The 21979-nt window shown below is 50.4% G+C and overlaps 3 protein-coding genes across 3 annotated transcripts; 2 read left to right on the top strand and 1 right to left on the bottom strand.

Annotated features, from left to right (window-relative positions):
• Positions 1 to 1285: 1285 nt before the first annotated feature.
• Positions 1286 to 3874, bottom strand: zgc:103625 (methyltransferase-like 26 B). The gene is made up of 6 exons (XM_036552034.1): positions 3675 to 3874; positions 3137 to 3299; positions 2823 to 2882; positions 2552 to 2619; positions 1984 to 2062; positions 1286 to 1389 (listed from the first exon to the last, which is right to left on the bottom strand). The coding sequence occupies exons 1-6, from the start codon at positions 3872 to 3874 to the stop codon at positions 1342 to 1344; spliced, it is 618 nt and encodes a 205-aa protein (XP_036407927.1). The 3' UTR covers positions 1286 to 1341.
• A 1356-nt stretch (positions 3875 to 5230) lies between these two features.
• mrpl12 (mitochondrial ribosomal protein L12) lies at positions 5231 to 9536 on the top strand. The gene is made up of 5 exons (XM_036552705.1): positions 5231 to 5417; positions 7100 to 7292; positions 7808 to 7882; positions 8054 to 8191; positions 8632 to 9536. The coding sequence occupies exons 1-5, from the start codon at positions 5359 to 5361 to the stop codon at positions 8746 to 8748; spliced, it is 582 nt and encodes a 193-aa protein (XP_036408598.1). The 5' UTR covers positions 5231 to 5358; the 3' UTR covers positions 8749 to 9536.
• LOC118794451 (solute carrier family 25 member 10) lies at positions 7779 to 17272 on the top strand. Its single transcript, XM_036552704.1, has 12 exons — positions 7779 to 7792; positions 12413 to 12491; positions 13948 to 14067; positions 14668 to 14782; positions 14877 to 14925; positions 15098 to 15139; positions 15409 to 15452; positions 16079 to 16149; positions 16261 to 16353; positions 16433 to 16510; positions 16863 to 16919; positions 17051 to 17272. The coding sequence occupies exons 1-12, from the start codon at positions 7779 to 7781 to the stop codon at positions 17150 to 17152; spliced, it is 864 nt and encodes a 287-aa protein (XP_036408597.1). The 3' UTR covers positions 17153 to 17272.
• The last annotated feature ends 4707 nt before the right edge of the window (positions 17273 to 21979 follow it).

Below are 21979 nucleotides of genomic sequence, written 5' to 3'. Positions count from 1 at the left end.
GGAAACAGTGACACTACAGCGTCAGTGTCGTCTCTGAGAGGCAGGGAAACAGTGACACTACAGCGTCAGTGTCGTCTCTGAGAGGCAGGGAAACGCAGTTACACTACAGCGTCAGTGTCGTCTCTGAGAGGCAGGGAAACGCAGTGACACTACAGCGTCAGTGTCATCTCTGAGAGGCAGGGAAACGCAGTGACACTACAGCGTCAGTGTCGTCTCTGAGAGGCAGGGAAATCACAGTGACACTACAGCGTCAGCACCACTGAGTGACACTAACTGAGTGTGTCGCCTCGGGTCTGCTCCTCTGGTGCTGCCGCTCTGCCGGCTGTGCAGGCATACACAGGTATGCGCAGATCTGCAGCTGGTGGAGAGCCCTGAAGCTGCCCAGGGCGTGCACGCATATTTATGGCTGGACAAGATGGAGGTGGCTCAGTATGGACATGTAACCCACATGTACACAACCCACCCTGCTGGTCACCTCTGTAACCTGGTCATATCATCTGTGAATTTTTTTCTTTTTTTTGTTCCATTATACTGATCTGACTTAAAAAAATGTAATTTTAAGATTATATTTAATAAATATCTTGTTCTTCTATTGTCCATTGTCTATTGTTGGGAGGGTGTTTGTTATAACCCTAACCCTAAAGAACCAAGTCACCAGTAAGGGAATCTACTTTGCCCTGTGAAGAATCAAAGATGGTGAAACAGACAGCCACTTTGTAGTTCCCACCACAGTTTATTCAAAGTAGTATCCTCTGACATGTCATTAAGATGTAAGGTGTCACTATAGTGCATTTTGTTCACACACTTACTAGCAGTTTACAGTATTAAAAAGTCCAGTCTAAACTGAATGAATTTTAAGTTGCATTACATTAGGTGCCTAGTTTGTGTACTTATTCAGAGAGACTTGCATAACTTACTGCTTTTACATGTTACCCATTGTTACAGCTGGAGATTTACTGAAGGATGTTTTCAGTGATTACTAAGTGTAGAATATGCGACGATGTCACATTACATTACATTACTGTCTTTTAGCATATGCTGTTATACAGAGTCACTTACAAAGGTTACAGTTTTTACATGTTATCCATTTATACTGTTGGATACCTGCTTAGGTAATTCTGGGTTAAGTACCTTAGTCAAGGGTACAGCAGCAGTGCCCCAGCAGGGAGTCGAACTAACAACCTTACGGTTAGGGGGCCCTGCTCCTTTCCACTATGCTCGGCTGCTACACATTGACGAGGAACATCAGTGGACAGCAGGGGGCACTCTGGGTTGTCCTGGCCGGTGGAGGTGTGAGGGGACGTGGAACCGGTGGGCTGTGTTCCCGGGAACGCTGTGGCATCAGAGCTTCCTGAAGATCAGGCATTTATTGCTCTCCGGCATCTCCACCTGAAAGGTAAAGCCGGCCGGCCTTGCAGTTCAACCGGTAGGGCCGTGTCCGTGACGACCCGGCCGCTCTGCAGGGACAGGCCGTTCCTCGACAACCACTGGCGTGAGTATATGCACCTCCTGCTTTAAACCCATGGCCTGAGAGCTGCGGGATCAAATCCAGCTTTGCAGCTGATCAGGATGTCCCACCTGGACATCTGCTGAAACTCATGAGTGCTACTGAGCTCTAGAATTTCATTTTTGCACATTAAAATTAATTTGTCATTCATTTAAAATGGGAAGGTGTAATATTTTATCTCCATTACTGACACGGATAACAGTTTTGATTTTAATACCAACAGTATTTAACTATATTTGTCATAAATTTACGAAACTGCTGAGCTGTGCTTGACCCCAATGCACAGTGATGACGGAACAGGCATGACTCATGTTACAGCCACTTTTCAGCACTGCAGTGCAGCGCTGACTGAAAGTGCCATCACAGAACCCAAAACATCTGGGATTTCACCAGAGCGACTCAGGTCAGGTACCTGGGACTCAAACCAATGACCTTCAGATGCAGACTCCAGCACCCCAGATCTTTGCTACACTCACCATCCTCTCCAGACGCATCCCGTTCCCAAACGCCAGCTGCCTCAGGACGTCCACATCCGGCAAGCCCCACTCGGGGTTCCTGCAGAACAAGGTGACACTGCTAACTGCTCCAGTCCTCATTACCTTGGTATCTGGTCAATGGGGCAGGGAACTGAGCCTCAAACTGCTAATTGCCTTGAACCCTTTTTTTTCCTAATGCAAGCTTTCCAACTTTATTACTTTCTGATCAGCATGTATCCTAACACAAGGTTTTACAAATTATTATCACCTGTAGCTTTATTGTCAGCAAATAAAGTGACATTCTAGTTCTGTGCCTCCATTGTTTGTAGTTCACTGGCTGAGAGCTCCTCCAGCACTGCTGTTTACAAACTCTCAGCTCAACTGATCCTGAGTCAGTGGATTTGTATGAGTTTCATTCATGGTTGTCAGATTTTTCCAGGAACATTGAACAGCCAGCTGCTTCTGAGCCAGTGGGAACTGATTCTTTTATTCTGATATCTTCTGGTTTCAGAGAGTCGGGTTATACAGACATGGGATAACGGCAGATATCTGATAACGCTGTGCTCACTTCTCCCGCAGAGATTGGTCCAGCTCCTCATTGCTGCTGGGAGTGATGATGCCGTTGACAGCGTAGGGCTAGGGAAGAGAGGACCGCACTGTCACTGAACAGGGCCTGAACACAACCAGGTAAATCCAGGTTTGCCTGCTGGTTCATAGATGCGGAAGATGAGCCATTCATCTCAGCATCTGAAAACATCGATGTTGGTCTTTTTAAACTGTTCTGAAATGTTTTTCTACATCTCCACCAACACCCGCTCTTCCTGCCCCCCCAGACTCACCCCATATGTCATCAGGAAGCCATCCTTCCTCAGGACCTGTCCAGACCCTTTAAACACACCCTATAAGAACAGACACAGACACAAAACTTTAAACACTCCATCAGCGACCACACACACACACACACACACACACACACACAAAATCCATCTGGGACACACACACACACACACAGTACTTATACTTCCAGACATCCTGTATGATTAACACGTCATTGTCTCTCTTCCATGAGGAAGAGAGACGATGATCTGCCTGGCTCTGTACCGCACTGTTACACTGGCTCTGCGCTGTGCGGCCGTTTCAGTATCTGCTGTACCTCGATGGTGCTGAAAGAACAGTAGTGGAGCATGTTGATCGCCAGGATGACATCACAGGAGCTCTTCGGGAGCCCCGCCCATTTCTCCCATGGCTCGCCTGCGTCCAGATGCACCGGCTCCAACACGGTCTTTACCTTCGTTGCCACAATGTACGAGCGAATACTGCGGAGAACAGCATCGTCATCATCATCATCATCGTCATCATTAAGTAATTTCCGTGATTCTTCTCCCCTGAAGAATGACCTGGTGCTATAAACTGCCACATTACCCTTTTTTATTTTCTCTTCGTTATTATCAATGCTGATAACTTTAACATGTCAAGAAGGAAATTATCACTTGCGCGCAGGGTTAAAATTACAGTCAGAAAGTTGATGCAACTTTGTGCCACTGTGCCAAATATATTAGGTTACGAAACATTTAAACAGACTTCCAACGTTCCTCACACTTCTTCAATGCAAGAAAAAAATGCAAAGGAATAAGAATTCTTCGGACGGGGTCGCAACGGTGAGCGACCTGTTAAGGTACCAACACGCTTACCTGTCCCTGAACTCCTCTTTGATGTCCGACGGTTGCCAGGTGACGAAAGGGAGGTCCTGTGCAAAGTGCACCACGTGCTGCCCGGTGCCAGAGCCCAGCTCGAGCGCGAAGAGCTCGCGCTGCGACTGATCCTCGAGCTGCTCCCACAGCACCGACAGCAGCCCATCCTGGTTCCGTTCTGCCACCGGTGAGATCAGCATCTCTGCCCTCCGCAAATGCGCAGTCCTCTTCACATGCGGCTCTCGGTGGTGCTGAGGATGACCTACCTGGGACGCAGCGGTTTTATTGATTGCGCCACCTGCGAACGCGCTGTCTGGGTTAACCGGCAGTGCGCTTTCCTCTGCCGAGATACCCGCAATGCTCCAGAGAAACGTATTGGAAACGTCAGATCGGACGGGTTTCGGCAGATGGTGCCGGAGATTATCTAAGTAAGAGGATTCCCAAACACTCCTCCCCTTCGCTATGCTCCTGTCGACGGCCAATGTCTTAAGTCGCAATTGCAGGGTAATGGGATGCATCTCTCTCTTGCACTCACACACACAGACGTGAACGACTGAACTTCAGGCCAGCTAGTGCAAGCTTTGCCGGTTTCTCGGTAGGAGTTAAGTAGACCAGTTGCTCTACAGATTAACAAGGGACACATGCATCTGTTTCCGTGTTTGTACAGTCCGTTTACATTCACTTTTTTTGTCATTGAATAAAGTGGCCCCCCATGAAACCAAATCCCAAGAATCGTGTATACACTAAAGTTTTATCTGGCCGCTGTTTGGAGGATACAGGTCACGTAATACTGTTGAAATGTATTTACATTTACATTTATTTATTTAGCAGACGCTTTTATCCAAAGCGACGTACAAAAGTGCATACATTAAATATAGCGACAGTACGGGGACAGGATGTGTACAGTTCCACAACGAGACAGTAGTTCTCATCTGAGAGCAAAGTCTGTTTGAGGACGCAGTACTAGCTAGGGCAGGGGTGGCCAACCCTCTCCTGGAGGCCCCCCTGCCCTGCATGTTTTAGATCTCTCCCTGCTCCAACACAGCTGATTCAAATGATCAACGCCTTATGAACTCCTGAAGCTGCTGAATAACAAACTGATCATTTGAATCAGCTGTGTTGGAGCAGGGAGCGATCAAAAACACGTAGGGCAGGGGGTCCTCCAGGAGAAGGTTAAGAAACACTGATCTAAAACATGCAGGTCAAGTGGCTCTCCAGGAGAGGGTTGGCCACCCCTGAGCTAGGGTATAGGGCAACTAACAATATCCATCTTCAGCGCAATGAGTGCCAGAGTAAAGGCGGTAACAAGAAAAAAAACCGCAATTTTTAACAGCACTGATCCAGATGGGGAGCTGAAAGATATTTATTTCAAATGTTATTGTTGTTCAAAAAAATACTGCAACAACACAACAATAAGAATAATCTTCAGCAGAAATGTGTAAAGTTTTACACGGTGACTGCTTTCGCACAGCCACCCATTGTTGTACGTTGTTAATAAAGTTGCATTTTGAAGTGCCCACAAACATTCTTCAGGAAGCGCAGGGCATTATGGGTAGGTCAGGAAAAAACCTGGGGAGGACGCCATGTGCGTTGGATTCTGACGGATTTGGGGGGGACTCAGAGACGTTCGGGTGATCGATCCGGACGGCAGAAGCAGCCGGGGCGAAGCCAGCACACGGCGGACATGAACTGCAGCAGACTGTGCATCCGGACCGCGCTGCGGGCGGCGGGGCGGACGCACCGGTAACGTGCGGCGGGGAGCGTGTGATATAACCGGGGGAACGCCGGCGCTCGCCTTGTGTAAACGGGCTGTGATGAACACACTCAAGGGCACTTCGTTTAGCATGCATACGCAGCAGTGAATTACACCTTTACAGAAACTCATGTAGAACCGCCATTCCTTGCAGTCAGGTTTGGAAACGAGGTGTTGAACTTGTACAAGTAAGTCAATATCTCGCTAGCATTCTTGGTCGTTAGTTGGCTAGCTAGCTAGCTAATGGTAAGGAATAGTAATAGCTTATTAGCTGGCTAGCGAGCTGGATGGGACTCGTTTCGGTGATGTGACTGGTCGGAGCGCTGTGCTCATTGCGGACGGTGAGAGCCGTATAGGATGGCAGGGGAACTCCGTGAATCTCACCTCGCTGCTGCACGGTGTCAGCGATGTGTCGGTACCCCACCCAAGGTCAGATGCGTTTCGCACAACCAACTGTAGACAAACTAGAGGGGAAAACACTTCAAGCAACCTGCTGCCGGTGTATTCAAAGAAAACCAGCAAGAGCGGAAAGCTGCCTTGTCCGTTAGATTAACGTTCATTATGAAACCCCTAATGCTGGTCACCCCTTGGACAAACGACACGAACGTTCGCTATTTGTGTTGGGCAGCACTTTGCCTGTGAATGAGAAAAGAAAGAAAGCACTCAGACAAAGACTTCAGTCTGTACTGCAGTCGTTAGCAGACCTATCTGGGGAAACTATCAAGCTCAGTGTGGTCCATGCGGAGTCTCCCCTTGCATGGACTGTAGCAGGTGAAGAGTGAGTTTGGTAAGGGTGAGCGTATGACGTCACCTGAATGAACCCTGGATAATGTGGGGGCGACAAAGCACATCAGTGTATGATTCCTGATCCATTCTGCTGTCTGCAGGTGCAGGAGGTGTGGCCTTCCTAGCCACTCTATAACACCCCTCAGTGGGTAACAGGTGCACGGTACTAAAAGACCCAGATTGCCTCTGCTCCGTGTGCTGTTTTATAAGGGGTGGAGTTCACCTTCTCACAGCGGTTTGCTGTTCTGGGAGCAGGCGGAGAGCAGCTCTGTGTTACACGGTGAAGTGTAAGCCCTGCTGGCGGTCGGTGTGTCGGGCTGTAGTGCTCTGTGCAGGTAAAACGTTCTGGAGAGACGTGTGGCTTTAGCTTACAGAACGTGCATTAAAGAGGAAGTGAGATAAAGACGTGCCCCCCTGTGCGTGTGTGTGCACCCACGCGGTGCTGGTGCTGTCTGACGCGAGTTTGTACAGAGTGTCGGTCACCCCAGGGAATGGCGTCATTTTAACCTTGACTTCGCAAGGGGGGGGGTGTGGGGTTCTGACCCAGGCAGAGGAGAGTAAACCAGTACCCCTGACTTCTGACCTGCTCGATGAGGAGGAGGAGGAGGAGGAGGATGATGATGATGGTGGTGGTGGTGATGATGATGATGATGATGATGATGATGATGGTGGTAGTGGTGATGATGATGATGATGGTGGCGGTGATGATGATGATGACGGTGGTGGTAGTGGTGGTGGTGATGATGATGGTGGCGGTGATGATGATGATGATGATGACGGTGGTGGTAGTGGTGGTGGTGGTGATGATGATGGTGGTGGTGGTAGTGGTGGTGGTGATGATGGTGGTGATGATGAAGAGGTGACTGTAGAGGTTGTCGTCACACAGGCAGGAGCTCCGCATGCCAGCCCTCTGCACCCTCAGGACATTCCACACCGGTTCAGCCTGCCAGTCTGACGCCATTCCTGCCCCACCCCTGGACGGAGCCCCCAAACAGTACTCCCCCAAAATCCAGCAGCTGGTCAACGAAATCGCTAACCTCACTCTGCTGGAGGTGTCTGACCTCAACGAGCTGCTGAAGGTACGCTGGCCACGCCCAATATCTCTGCTGTCATAGGTTCCAAACCTGTTCATATTTAAGTACATTAGGACATTGCTTCTAAACTCTAAACTTCTAAACTGTTCTTATTTTAAAATGCTAGGAGCTACTGTTTCAAACCTGTTCTTACTCGAATACACCAAGGATAGTGATCCCAGTTCCAAACCTAATCTTGTATCAGTATGCTAGGTTATCAGTTCCAAATCTAGTCAGATTTCAGTATACTGGGGCATTGGTTCAAAACCTGGTACTGCATTAAGACACTAGGGGAATGCGATTTGCAGCATTTCCTGAGACATCGCCAAGAACATGTTCTCATGCACACACGCACAAAAGTATATCTGTTCCTTGAATTCCTGGAATGCCCTGTTGTCAAGGAAAGGAAGCAGTTATTAATAGCTTTTTGACTTTGATGTGTTGCTGGTCTGTTGACCTTTGACCTTGGATGGAATGATGCAGTGAAGGCTCATGGCTGCCGATGTGTTCTGTTTCCTCAGAAAACTCTGAATATTCAGGATGTGGGGGTGGTGCCAGCGGGGACCGTGGCTTTGTCGGCAGCCCCAGCAGCCCAGGTCAGGGCTGTGAGACTGTGTGTGTGTGTGTGTGTGTGTGTGTGTGTGTGCGTGCGTGCGTGCGTGCGTGCGTGCGTGTGTGCGCGCACACGTGTAATATCTCTCTCCTAACCTTTGTGTGTGTTTGTGTAACATCTCTGTCTTGACCCGTGTGTGTGTGTGTGTATTCAGGCGGCGGAGGAAGAGGTGGCTCCAGCAAAGAAAGAGAAGACCCATTTCACAGTGAAACTCACAGAGCTGAAAGCGGCTGAGAAAGTCAAACTGATCAAGGAGGTGAAGAACTGCATGCAGGGCTTAAACCTCGTGCAGGTAGGCAACGTGATTGTGTATGTGTGTGTGTGTGTGCGTGTGTGCGTGTCTGTGTGTATCTGCTTGTTTCTGTGGGGGCTGTCATGAAGGTGTGCGTTAAGCATCTCCATGTGCTGCGGTAAGCTGTGTCTGCTGCCGTTTCCCCCTTCCCTCCTGTCATTGTATCTGTACCGTCCTCCTTCCCTGCATGCTCGGAGAACGTGAGCGCTCGTACCCCAGCAGAGACGGCACAGCCACGGCTGCCGATGCGTTACCCCTGCACGGCTCCGGATTGATCCGATGACGGGAGGACAGCTTGTGATGTAAGGTCTGGTATAAGAGGGGACATTCTGCAGCCAGCACTGACACTCCTCTCTACTCTCTCTCTCTCTTTCTCTCTCTCTCTTTCGCCCACTCTTTCTCCTTCCCCCCCTCCCTCTCTCTCTCTCTCTCTCCCTCAGGCTAAGAAGCTGGTGGAGTCTCTGCCGCAGGAGATCCGGGCGAATGTGTCTAAAGAAGAGGCAGAGAAGCTGAAGGCAGCGCTGGAGGCAGCAGGGGGCACTGTGGTGCTGGACTAGAGCCACGCCCTGGTCCGCCCGCTCACTCCTGCCTTCGCTTACCCCTTCCGTTGTTTTTTTATTTTTTTGTCTGTTGGACAGTGATGGGTGAAAGACTATAAAATTGCCTCTGTGCACAGAACTTACTCTCCTGGTCTCTGGACGAGTGGGAGTTACCCGAACTAAACCCAACGGGCCGTGAGCCTGACCGCTCTGTCTCCGCCCACACGTCAGATTGATGATGTGATTCTCTGTCAGCGCCCCTCTGTCCGCCTGACAGACAGGCGGATGTTTGTCACAGTCTGCAATCCGATAAGTTTGTGCTATAACACAAGGGGGCGCTGTGGCAAACCCATGGACAGCAGATAGTGAAGGGTGGAATTAAAAGTGGACAAAGGAGTGCGGTCTCTCATTCTTTGGTGGATTAGCCATGAAGAGGGTTCTGGGATGAGCTCAGCTTTAAGAGATTGGGTGTGTGTGTGTGTGTGTGTGCCTACTTGTGTGTGTGTATGTATGAAGGTGTGTGGCAGGACTGTTGACTGTTTCATGCTGTGTGGGCAATGCTCCTCTCTGACCAGTACCTAAAGGATCCACTAGGTGGCGAAAGACAACACTACAGTGTGTAGGTTGACTGGTGTCAATGCTGGAGTGTAAGGTAACCGAGGCACTGGGATGACGGACGGGGGGGGGTGGGGTGCTAAACCTCACCCCTCTGTGTGCTTGCAGCTCTCGGGTGCAAATGACTGGAGGAACAGTAAAGGGGTGTGGGAGGGACTTTTTGTATTAAAAAACAATACAAAGCATTTTAATGGGACTCAAACTTTGGTCTTTCTTGTCTTTGTCTCTACTCCCACCTCACTGCTGTCGTCTCCTTGTGAGGTATGCAGCCGGCCCTGGTGTGCTCCCACCGGCGTGACGTACTCCTGTTACACACACACTCTGGTTAACTGCATGCCCTCACAGGCCCCAGCACGTGCAGTTGTCTGGCAGTGTGTGGAGATTTCCGCTGTCAGCGCTGCCCCGTTCTGAACGCCAAGTACCTGGGGAAGTAGATCAAAGTTTCATGGCGAGTGAAATGCGATCGAGGCAGGTGGCCATGTCCCTGTGAGGGAGGTGGTAACAGGAGACTCTGCTCGGGGGAGACGGAGAAACGGAGGGTTGGGGAACACCTTTGATATTTTAAAATGACCAAGAACAAGTCCCAGGTGTAAACTTTACAGGTGATGCAAAGTCTCTCCAGATATTTTTGGCTTTTTCAGATGAGCAGGTCATCTCAAAGCACTGCAGTCTGAGGAGCTGGGTCTGAGCTCTCTACCTCAGTCCCCCCAGGCTGTCGCTGAGCAGAGATTCTCTCTGCATTGCTTAGCGCCACCCTGTGGATGGGAGGATTCAGGGTGAGAGTGTTTGGCTGTCTTTGTTCGGCTGCAGATAAGGTTTTCATTACGTTGCATTACAGGCATTTAGCAGATGCTCTTATCTAGAGCGACTTACACAAATGACAGGTTTTTTACAATGTTATCCATGTATAAAGCTGGATATTTACTTAGGCAGTTGTGAGTTAAGTACCTTACCCAAGGGTACGACAGCAGTGCACCTGTGAGGAATCGAACCATCAACCTTTTGGTTACGAGTCCTGCTCCTTATCCACTATGCTACATTGCAATTATCATCATGCTGGATATTCACTGAAGCCATTCTTGTAAAGTATCGTTTGTGGCCCAGTGGGAGGTGAAGCTGCATTTTACTGACCTGGTGTAGTTCTCTAACCGCTACTCCAGACTGTCATGTGCATTTGCATAAAACAGTGGGCGTTATAGTGGTGATCTGTTTACACACTCCATGTCCCTGCACCGAGGGCCTATGCCAGCTGCCTGAGTCTGTGTGTGTGTGTGTGTGTGTGTGTGCAGAAAGCGGGCTTGTGCCTGGTGTAGGGGGTCACTCCAGCACTCTAGGTTTCGCGTATGCTGGGCTTTCTCTGTGTGGCAGACAGCAGCCCCTGAAAGAGAATTGGCAGAGAGTGTACTGACGGGTGAGGATTGCACCTGCTCTGACACCATATCCTGAAGCTGCAGCAATCCAATACAGGATGTAAGGGCTATATGTATGCACACGTGGACATACAGCAAACTCTCTTTATCTGTCTCTCTCTCTATATATATATCTATAATATATGTGTGTATGTATATATAGAGACAGTACTTTTTTTTGTAAGTTGACAGGTGTTTTAAAAGTACTGCCCAAGATGGCGGCCTAAATGGATGTAAATGTAGTTAAACATTATCTTTGGCACAAAAGCAAATTTAAGATTTGTGTCTGAATGTTTGTATCCCAGTTTGTATATGGAAGTTCTGTATCTCTGTCCTGTCAAGAGCCACATTTTTTTCTTTCCCACCGTCTTCTGCAGTCTTTCTGCCCTGACATCATCGTGAAATAAGTTGAGCATAAACTCGTACTTTCAGATTGGATGTGCTTTTCGTAACCTCTTTTTCCGATGGGGAGACAGGGGGCTTTGCAGTCCGTGTCTGTGAGAGTAGTCGTGCTCCCGGTAAGAGAGATTCTTCGAACTGTCGAAGCACGGTGCGTGATCTCCCGACAGCGGCATTTCAGGCCTTGGTGCTTGGTTAACGGAAGCTGCACCTCGCATAGTTGCGCGCCCAGCGATTTCCTAACCACTCATCTTAAGACGAGCGGCGGCGCTGGGAAAGCAAGGCTCTATTTTTAAGTCCGTCACGTACGCACGCTCCCTGCAGCCAGCTGCGCCCAGCCTTGGCACGAGCTGGAAGGACAAGGAGATTCTCACGCGCCCCGAGTGACCGCAACGCCCTCTGCCGCACGAGCTTTACTGATTTGTTTACTTATTGATTATTTGTTTGTTTTTACCGTAAATGCAATTAATAATGTTATCTGACTTTAAAGGTAATGAAATTAGTGCGTCATTATGATTATAATTTTAAAATGCTTTGTTCCTCCGTGTTCCTTTCAATGTTCTTTCCCCTCCCATCACAGAAATTCGAGTTTGCCCATAGGCATTTTTCCGAATGTATCACGTTCTTAGTATTTACCCGCTCATCACATGGGTGACCCAGCGCTGCTGGCCCGGGCCGGGTGTGTTTCACTTGGTGAAAATGGACATTCTTTTCTTAAAGCTGCAGCGTCTCGCGCCCCCAGCTGCCCCGTGTTGTGCAGGCGCACGTGGCCCTTTAAGAAACCACGCGGCTGACACCGCTGCACGGCAGATGGAAAGCCGCCCAGAACCGTGAGGAGTCAGGGGAAGCTGGGTGACACAATGCTGAACGTGAATGACCGTCGCCTTGTCTTTTGAATCGTGGCGAAGTTCCAGGTGGCAGTTCCGGAATTCTCTCAAACTTTCGGGCAGCAGTTGTCCATGGTTACACGTGTTTCGGTCCCCTTGCGTCGCTCCCACTTCACGGTCCCTTTCATGCCTTCTCTATGAAATGCATTTACTCAGCCTGAAGTCACCCAGCAACTTTAGCTACCAGCCGCCAGCAGGTGCGGAGATTGAGTAAGGGACGTTATTAATCAGAAGCGGCGGAGCGCGCTAGTCTCCTGCGCCTGTGTCCCTGCCCAAACCGGAGCTGTCAGTCAGGCGCAGACGAGCCCACATTGCTGCATCTCCCGGCCGCAGCGGACTGCGAAGCCAGCCATCGGACGGCATGGAAGCGAGGAAGGTGTCCCGCTGGTATTTCGGCGGCGTCGCTTCGTGCGGCGCTGCCTGTTGCACGCACCCGCTGGACCTGATCAAGGTGAGCGAGTCCAGCCGGACGGCTGTGTGTGTGGTTGGTGCCCGAGTCCCTATTCTGGCGCAGACGGGACAGCTGGCAGCAGGGCCGCTGACACCCCAAGCAGCGTCCAGGACACGCCGAGGGTTAAGTTGTACAGTAGGGCCCGTCAGAGGCACGACTACTATATATCTCAACCGTGCCAACATACAGACCCAAGGGAAGGTTCGGGTCGTTTATCTAAACCACTCTGTCGAAATAAAAAAAAGTCGTTTTTTCCCCACAGCTGTCATCTGTGAGCGAAAAAGTTAGATCACGCTTCCAAATCGAGGCCACATGGCGCTACAGAAATTTCAGTTCAGTCACCCAGCGGCAGTAATCGTTCAGCCGGGCTTTGCCCGCGCCTCCCCGTGCGAAGTGAATGGGGGCTGCTTCGGAGGTACCGATTCTCGAATAAAGGTGTTGGAAACCGTTATGAGCCCATGCAGAATTTTATTACCGTCTTACAGAGAGAGGGATGTCAGAGCAGCTAGAGAGACGTTGCAGAGCATGAACGGCAACACTGCCACCACCAACAATTCCAGCGCTAATAAGAGCGTTAGTAATGAAGAAGAACCAGAACTAAAGGCTCTAAAAGTGTTGATGTTGTTTCCATCGGCAGGGATGAAGCTGACGCTTCTGAGAGGTCACTCCGCTTCTCTTTGAAGCTGCAGGGTTTCTCTTAGGGAAACCTTGACTGTTTTACAGCAGACCTTCCCCAGGTCTCAGTTATTGCTCTCACCATCTCCCTTTCTCTCACCGCACTCCACACACCCCTGACCTGCGTCTTCTGAGTGTTTGACAGGGCACTGTAGAGGAATCTGCATCTTTCTGTGGTCATCGTTAATGAATCTCAGCCCGTGCAGTATCAGCTCGGATTCCTGTGACACAGTGCACACAGGGGCCAGCGCGGTGGGAGTGCTTAGGGGTGCGTTGCACCCCCACACGGACCTCAGTGCACCCCCACACGGACCTCAGTGCACCCCCACACAGACCTCAGTGCACCCCCGGTTGTCTCCTTATATCCCGATGTCTACATATTTATTGTTTTTTAAGATACTGTATGATGTTTTGTGCCAAGCCTGGCGCACACATACCTTACATTATTGTCATTTAGCAGACATTCTTGTCCAGAGCCACTTACATAGGATACAGTTTTATCCATTTAGCCCCCATGGAGAATGGAACCAGCAACCTCTCAGTTACAAGCCCTGCTCTTTACCACTACAGCACACTGCTGCACATAGGTTTGATGACATGTTTGGGGTAGTTTGTGATGAAGATGATGCTAATTTCCACTGTTTATGTGCTGGATAATTTAATTCTGTGTTATTGATGATGATGATGATGGTGATGATGGTGATGATGGTGATGATGATGATGATGATGAAGATGGTGATGATGGTGATGATGATGATGATGATGAAGATGTCCATTGCAGGTGCACCTGCAGACACAGCAGGAAGTGAGGATGAGGATGATGGGTATGATGGTGCATGTGGTGCAGAGGGAAGGGGTCCTGGCTCTGTACAGTGGGCTCAGTGCCTCCCTCTGCAGGCAGGTCAGTGTATGCACACCCTCCACACAGAGCTTATACATCACACTCACACACTGGGAACTGGGAACACTGTAACATCCCCTGCACACACACAGCCACAGAAGCGCTCAGCTACACACACAAACGTGCATATACACGTATACCCACGTACACATCCCTCTCCCTGTCCCTGTCCCTCTCCCTCTCCCTCTCCCGCTCCCTCTCCCTCTCTCTCTCTCTCTCCCTGTCCCTCTCCCTCTCTCTCTCTCTCTCTCTCTCTCCCTCTCCCTCTCCCTCTCTCTCCCTCTCCCTCTCCCTCTCCCTCTCCCTCTACCTGTCCCTCTCCCTCTCCCTCTCCCATTCCCTCTCTCTCCCTGTCCCTCTCCCTCTTCCTGTCCCTCTCCCGCTCCCTCTCCCTCTCTCTCTCTCTCTCCCTGTCCCTCTCCCCCCCTCTCTCTCTCTCTCTCTCTCTCTCTCTCTCTCCCTCTCCCTCTCCCTCTTCCTCTCCCTCTCCCTCTCTCTCCCTGTCTCTCTCCCTCTCCCTCTCCCTCTCCCTGTCTCTCTCCCTCTCTCCCTCTCTCCCTCTCTCCCTCTCCCTCTCTCTCTCCCTCTCTCTCCCTGTAGATGTCATACTCTCTGACCCGCTTTGCCATCTATGAGACAGTCCGGGACATGATGGGAGGCACGGGTCAGGGCCCCATGCCATTCTACCAGAAGGTCTTACTGGGCGCATTTGGAGGTACTGATCCCTGCTTAGCCCCGCCAACCCACATAGCCCTTGCATGTGTGTGTGGGTGTGGGTGTGAGTGTGAACATGAGCTCTCTCTCGGCAGGGTTTACCGGTGGATTTATTGGGACTCCAGCAGACATGGTGAATGTCAGGTGAGAAAACACGCCAAGCACACTAGCGCACAGATGCTCCGGCCACACACGGCTTTTCCTGACTGACGGAGGTGTGGCCGGTACTCGGGGTGCTCTGAATGCCGCCTCTCCTGACTGACGGAGGTGTGGCCGGTACTCGGGGTGCTCTGAATGTCGCCTCTCTCTCCCCCAGGATGCAGAACGACGTGAAGCTGCCGCCCGAGCTCAGGAGGAAGTGAGTGCGTTTATCGTTTGTCTTGAGTGGTGGAGAGGGCCTGTGGCCCTGGACTGCACTGATGCCCCCTACTGGAGATTGGGGTGTGCAGAAGTCCTGATAGCATGTGATGTCATTGCAAACACACACATACGCACACAAATGCATACACACACGTACTCATCCTACGAACACACACGCACACACACATCCCACACGCGCATGCATGCACACGCACACACACTCTCACTCCTGGTGCTGTAATGGCTGTCCGTCTGCCTGTCTGACAGCTATGCCCATGCTCTGGATGGAATGTTCCGTGTTTGGAGAGAAGGTAAGACAGAATACGTCACACTGGGGTGTTTGGACTTGAGGGAAAAATAACTGCAATGTTTACGGAGATGTAGCTAGATGAGGTGTTTGTGTGTGTGTGTGAGTGTGTGTATGTGCGTGTCTGTGTGTGCGTGTGTGTGTGTGTGAGAGAGTGTGTCTGTGTGTGTCTGTGTGTGTGTGTGTGTATGTTCGTGTGTGTGTGTGTGTGTATGTGCGTGTGTGTGTGCGTGTGAGTATGTGTCTGTGTGTGTCTGTGTGTGTGCGTGTGTGTATGTTCGTGTGTGTATGTGCGTGTGAGTGTGTGTTTGTGAGTGTGTGTATGTGTGTGTGTGTGCGTGTGAGTATGTGTATGTGCGTGTGTGTGTGTGTGCGTGTGTGCGTGTGTGTGCGTGTGTGTGTGTGTGTGTGTGTGTGTATGTGCGTGTGCGTGTGTGTGTGTGTGTGCGTGTGTGCGTGTGAGTATGTGTATGTGCGTGTGTGCGTGTGTGCGTGTGTGTGTGCGTGTGTGTGTGTGTGTGTGTGTGTGTATGTGCGTGTGTGTGTATGTGCGTGCGCGTGCGTGTGAGTGTGTGTGTGTGTGTGTTAGGCTGGCACACACAGTGAGGTGGCGTCTGTGTGTCTCCACAGAGGGACTGAGGAAGCTCTTCTCTGGAGCCACTATGGCCTCCAGCAGAGGGGCGCTGGTCACCGTGGGACAGGTGAGGAGGTGGAGCATGCTGGGAGTGAGAGGCATGCTGGGAGATTTTACAGGCTCTTTGACGGTCATGTTGTAATCCCTGTCACTCTGCCCTGTGTCTGTATCTATGCAGCTCTCCTGCTATGATCAGGCTAAGCAGCTGGTCATGGGCACTGGGGTTATGTCTGACAACATCCTCACCCACTTCCTGGCCAGCTTCATCGCGGTGAGTACTGTTACTGCATCAGGGCCAGGATTCAATGAACGTTTGGGATGTTACTCTCTCTCCCTCTCTCTCTCATCAGGGAGGCTGTGCTACCTTCCTCTGTCAGCCTCTGGACGTCATGAAGACCAGGCTGATGAACTCTAAAGGGGAGTATGGGGTAAGATAGGGACTCTGAGTGTGTGTGTGTGTGTGTGTGTGTGTGTGGGTGCACACACATGTGCTTGAATCTGACATTATGGGATTTCTGGCTTCTGTTCTTTGACCAATCTCAGGGTAAGAAGTTTGGGAAGCTGAAGTCTCTCAGTTTGGGAGTCTCATTCCATCTTTCCTTCTCATCTTCTCTCTATTTCCCCTCTCCTTCCATCCATCTTTTTCACTGGTCCTTATTTCTCTCCATCCTTTGTCCATCTATCCCTCTCTGTCTCTCTGTCTGTTCATTCCCTCACACCCTGTGCAGTCTCTGCCTCTGTCTCTGAAGGACAGCACTCCAGTGTCTCTCTGTGTTTCAGGGGGTAATTCACTGCCTGACTGACACTGCCAAACTGGGGCCCATGGCCTTCTATAAGGTAATTACAGCAATATTATAGCTGTATAACTACAGTATTACCACAGTTCTGCTGTTACAAACATGACCACTGCCATCCACAGCATACTCATTACAGTGCGGCTCATGCTAAAGTCAGTGCTGCCATTGCAGGGCCTTGTTCCGGCTGGGATCCGCCTGGTCCCCCACACTGTGCTGACCTTCATCTTCCTGGAGCAGCTGCGCAAGTACTTTGGCATCATCATCATGACATGACTGTGACCTCCGACCTCCAACCTCACCATCACGCCTGCTGACACTCCTGTCCCTGACTCCTGCAGGGTGGAAAGCTAGTCACCCCCTCTCTCTCTCCCTCTCCCTCTTCCTCTCCCTCTCTCCCCGTCTCCATCTCTCTCCCCGTTTCTCCCTCTCTCTTTCTCTCTCTCCCTCTTTCTCTCTCTCTCCCTCTCTCTCTCTCTCTCTCTCTCTCTCCCTCTCTCTCCCCCACTCTCTCTCTCTCCCTCCCTCTCCCTGTTTCTCTGGAGTTCAGACACAAGAGACCACCGCAGAGGCCATGCGTATGTCTGGCTGAAAACAGTGTTACACAGCGGGCACACGTACGTCTCACAGCAACACAGGAAAGACAGTGGCGGATGATGAGCACTGTTTATTGGCTGCGGAACACACGAGGAGACGAAGAACAGAGAATGACACACCAGGACCGATGTGCTGTTACCTGAGCGGTTCTGACTCCACCCCCAGCATCACCCTGACCCCACCCCCAAGGCAGCACTGACCCCACCCCCAGCATCACTCTGACCCCACCCCCAGGGCAGCACTGACTCCACCCCCAGCATCACCCTGACCCCACCCCCAGGGCAGCACTGACCCCACCCCTGGCATCACCCTGACCCCACCCCCAAGGCAGCACTGACCCCACCCCTGGCATCACCCTGACCCCACCCCCAAGGCAGCACTGACCCCACCCCCAACATCACCCTGACTCCACCCACAGAGGCACCCTGAGCCGCACCGACCCCACCCCCAGCACTGCCCTGACTCCACCCCCAGAGCCGTACTGACTCCACCCTCTGCAGTGAGATTGACAGTATCTGGAAACCGACTGCTATCCGCTGTAGACAGACTTCCATAGAGCTCGGAGACCCCATGACTCCCGTGTGTCTGATCCAGGTGTGACGGCGTGATGGACGAGGCAGAGGCCATCTGGGTGTCTTCTTCCCTGAGCTGTGACTGCTGTTTTTGTCTCAGATACGCACACAACCATGGAGGAAGGAGAGACAGAAACTGTACCCTCACATCGCTACACTGTAAAGTAAAGACCTCCTCCTGCTTTTCAGGAAAAGGAATAGCATCAGGAAAATGTCCCATGGGATCTGCAATGAATTCTGGGAACTGGAGAACACAGCGCCCCCTGTGGTGTGATTGTGCTCATGTGCAGCTGCTGGCTGCAGAGGGGGAGCCACAAACTCTCACACTCTGTTTCTCGTGTCTGACTGCCAGAGGAAATGCCTGGAACAGTATTACAGTCCAGCTTGTTTTTGATCAACGCTTATTTTCCAGTGTTAATTTTTTAATCATTCCCTTTTGTGTAATGCACAGCATCTTTAGCACTGTGAATAGCTGTGGCCAGCACTTACCTCTACTGGAGTCAGGCAGTAACTAGCTGACTAAACCATCTCCAGAGAACCGTAGCTTGCTTGCTAATTCGGAAACATTTTGCAGCTAGATAGCTGTTGCATAGTTGATCGATTTTTGGGGCCAGTGTCTCATAAGCTGTGTAACTGATTAAACATCTGAATCTGTACGCCTCGTAAGTTGCTCTGCATAAAGTCATCTACCAAATGTGAGAAGGTAAACCTGAATATGGCCATGTTAGCACACACCTGTTAGCTAGCTTACTGAGGAGTAAAACAAAGCAATTGAGTGGTGTTAACTAGCTGGTGTTTGCAATTTTTATAAACCTGGATTACTTTTGTTTGTTCGTTAGTCATTTATATAACCTTTTTAACATGCCAGTACTTATTCCAAGTAGCTAGATAGCTGACGCTTCTCATCTTGAAATTAGCTGGATAAAGATCGATACCTGTATTTTCTTCATTTTGAATTACATAAGATTGTAAATGTAATGGAAACTCAGAGGATTGAGTTATCTTTGTATCTAAACAGATTCCTTGTTTGTGCTGAGACAGTTTAGCTGCGAAGGTGCTGGGTTACTCCATGCTGCTTTCACAAATGAGGCTTATTTATTTGTCTTATTTATTTATAAGATTATTTGTATATCCCCATCATCATCCAGGTCTGTTAAAAGGGAGGGATGAGGGCAGACTGTGCTTCTGCCTCTGGTTAAACACACTGAGAGCTCTCATTGAAATTTATTTGATGTTAAGTTAAATCATCCCTGTTTGTGTTTGGTAATAACATAGAGAAAAGGCTGTGAAGTTCATCAAAATGCAGGCTGTTGTCATTTCATACACCAAGCATGTTGGGTCTCATCTGGCAGTCACATGGCCATGTCTCCACACAGCCTGCAGGGGGCACTGTTTTACCATAATGTAAGTTAGAGGCAGGGGAATAGCCTTCACTGCGGCAGGCCGGCGGTGCAGACGATGTGCTGTGAGCCGGCCGCACTGCACGGGGCAGCAGGCCGGCGGTGCAGACGATGTGCTGTGAGCAGGCCGCACTGCACGGGGCAGCAGGCCGGCGGTGCAGACGATGTGCTGTGAGCAGGCCACACTGCACGGGGCAGCAGGCCGGCGGTGCAGACGATGTGCTGTGAGCCGGCCACACTGCACGGGGCAGCAGGCCGGCGGTGCAGACGATGTGCTGTGAGCCGGCCACACTGCACGGGGCAGCGTCACCACGGCGATGGGAACGGCCTGAAGTCAGAGAGCGGCCCCCAGCTCCGCGAACCAGACAGAGGCATGAAGGAAGGTGTGTGCCTCTGTCTTTTTAGGCAACGCGTCCTCACTGGGAAAGATGAACAAAATCATCTAAAGTGTTTATGTGTGTGTGTGTGTGTGTGTGTGTGTGTGACCACATTTTTGTATTATAGAACTCCTATAAATAAATGGTGAAAAGAACTCGTAGACGCACCCTCCTTGTCATGTCTGTGAGTAAAGCTGTGTAAAGACTTCACCTCATGCCCTCTGTTTCATTACGTTAAATTGCCCCTGAATTCCTGCCTTTCATTAAAATGGCATGGTTTCCATGGAGACACCCGGCAGATCCTTGCAGAAGGGAGGAAGACGTGGTGACGTGTGGTGACGGGTGTTATTGGTCACAGATTGCAGTGTCAACCCCCCACCCTGGGGGCAATTCTGGGGTAAGTACCCTGACTAAGGGTAGAGCAGCAGTGCCACTATGCCACGCTGCTGCGATCACCACTCAGGGTTGGACCCCATGACCTTCTGTTCCAGACTGCTGCACCACATCACCGCATCCTGTCACTGAAGCCTTGTGTGGAAATGCAGTTGGTCCAGTCCCACACCCAGAAGCCCTCCTGGAGGAGTGTGATGTAGCTCTTTTACATGGTAACGAACAGCTCTGATTGGTCAGATGCAGCGGGCAGTGAAACAACAGAGGCATGTTCTGTAGAGAAAACGATGAAATTCCAGCCCGATCTGTCTGCCCTCAGGAATGAAACACTCATTCACTAACAGCCCCTCCAAACTGCAAAGAGAAAACACCTTTCCTCACAGTGAGCATGATAACATGATCCATGTTTAGGTGCTTTTTGGGTAATTGCTTGGTAGCACAGGGACATGGTGAAGGTAGTGCTCTCCCAGGCGCTGTCGTCTGGAGCTGTATTTGCATGGTGGAGGAGGATGAGACTCGACAGTCCGTTGTGTGCTTTTAGGTTGTGTCACTTCCTCCTCTCTCTATCTCTTTCCATCTGTTCTCTTTCTCTGCTTTCCACACACACATACTCTTCCCCCTTCGGTCTCTCCTTTCCTGTAGTTTTGTGATCCTTGTAGTCTCCGAGGCTTTAACTGAGGCTGATGGCTGTGTATATGCTCCTTTGTATCTCTGCAACTTAGGAATAAAACCATTTCCTAGATCCACTGAAGGAAAGACACAGCACTCGAGAGAGATGTCAGTCTGTCTCAAGCCTTAATGGTTATCTGGAAAAAAAAAAAGATCTGTTTCCAAGAATTGATTCATGTAGAGTTCAGCTGGAAGATTTGTTTGGCCTGAAACCTTTAATTATGTTCGTCCACACTGTTTGAAGATATTCCCATTTGATTTTTTACATACGTTGTCAGATCAATCAGTCCATTAATAGATCTGTCTGTTATTGCAACTCTAATTCATGTTTTCATGTATCAGTGACTAAAAAGATTGCAAAAGAGGCTCTGGAGCAGCAGTGTGGTGTAGCGGTAAGGAGCAGCAGTGTGGTGTAGCGGTAAGGAGCAGGGCAGCAGTGTGGTGTAGCGGTAAGGAGCAGCAGTGTGGTGTAGCGGTAAGGAGCAGCAGGGTGGTGTAGAGGTAAGGAGCAGCAGTGTGGTGTAGCGGTAAGGAGCAGCAGTGTGGTGTAGCGGTAAGGAGCAGCAGGGTGGTGTAGAGGTAAGGAGCAGCAGTGTGGTGTAGAGGTAAGGAGCAGCAGTGTGGTGTAGAGGTAAGGAGCAGCAGTGTGGTGTAGAGGTAAGGAGCAGGGCAGCAGTGTGGTGTAGCTGTAAGGAGCAGGGCAGCAGTACGTGTGTGTGTGTGTGCGCGCACGTGCGCGTGTGTGTACATGTGTGCCTGTGTGTGTGTGTGCGCGCACATGTGCACGTGCGTGTGTGTGTATACACATGTGCTTGAATCTGACATTATGGGATTTCTGGTTTGTGTTCTTTGACTAATCTCAGGGTAAGAGGTTTGGGAGTCTCATTCTCTCAGCACAATCCAGCTCCCATATCCAGTCTGGCCAAAACAAAAAGAGGCTCACGGGATTTGATTGGAGCATTTAGAATTTTGAGAGGGATTGAGAGGATGTGCTGTGGAAACTATTTCAAGTTCAACTCTGTGAACAGAAGAAGAAGACACAAGTGATAATTAAAAGTTAATTTCATACTGTTGGGAAAACAGTCGGTTCAACAGTCG

The sequence above is a fragment of the Megalops cyprinoides genome, chromosome 19, assembly GCF_013368585.1.
Source record: "Megalops cyprinoides isolate fMegCyp1 chromosome 19, fMegCyp1.pri, whole genome shotgun sequence".
Taxonomy (NCBI): Eukaryota; Metazoa; Chordata; class Actinopteri; order Elopiformes; family Megalopidae; genus Megalops; species Megalops cyprinoides.
This window is presented reverse-complemented; position numbering and strand designations above follow the sequence as displayed.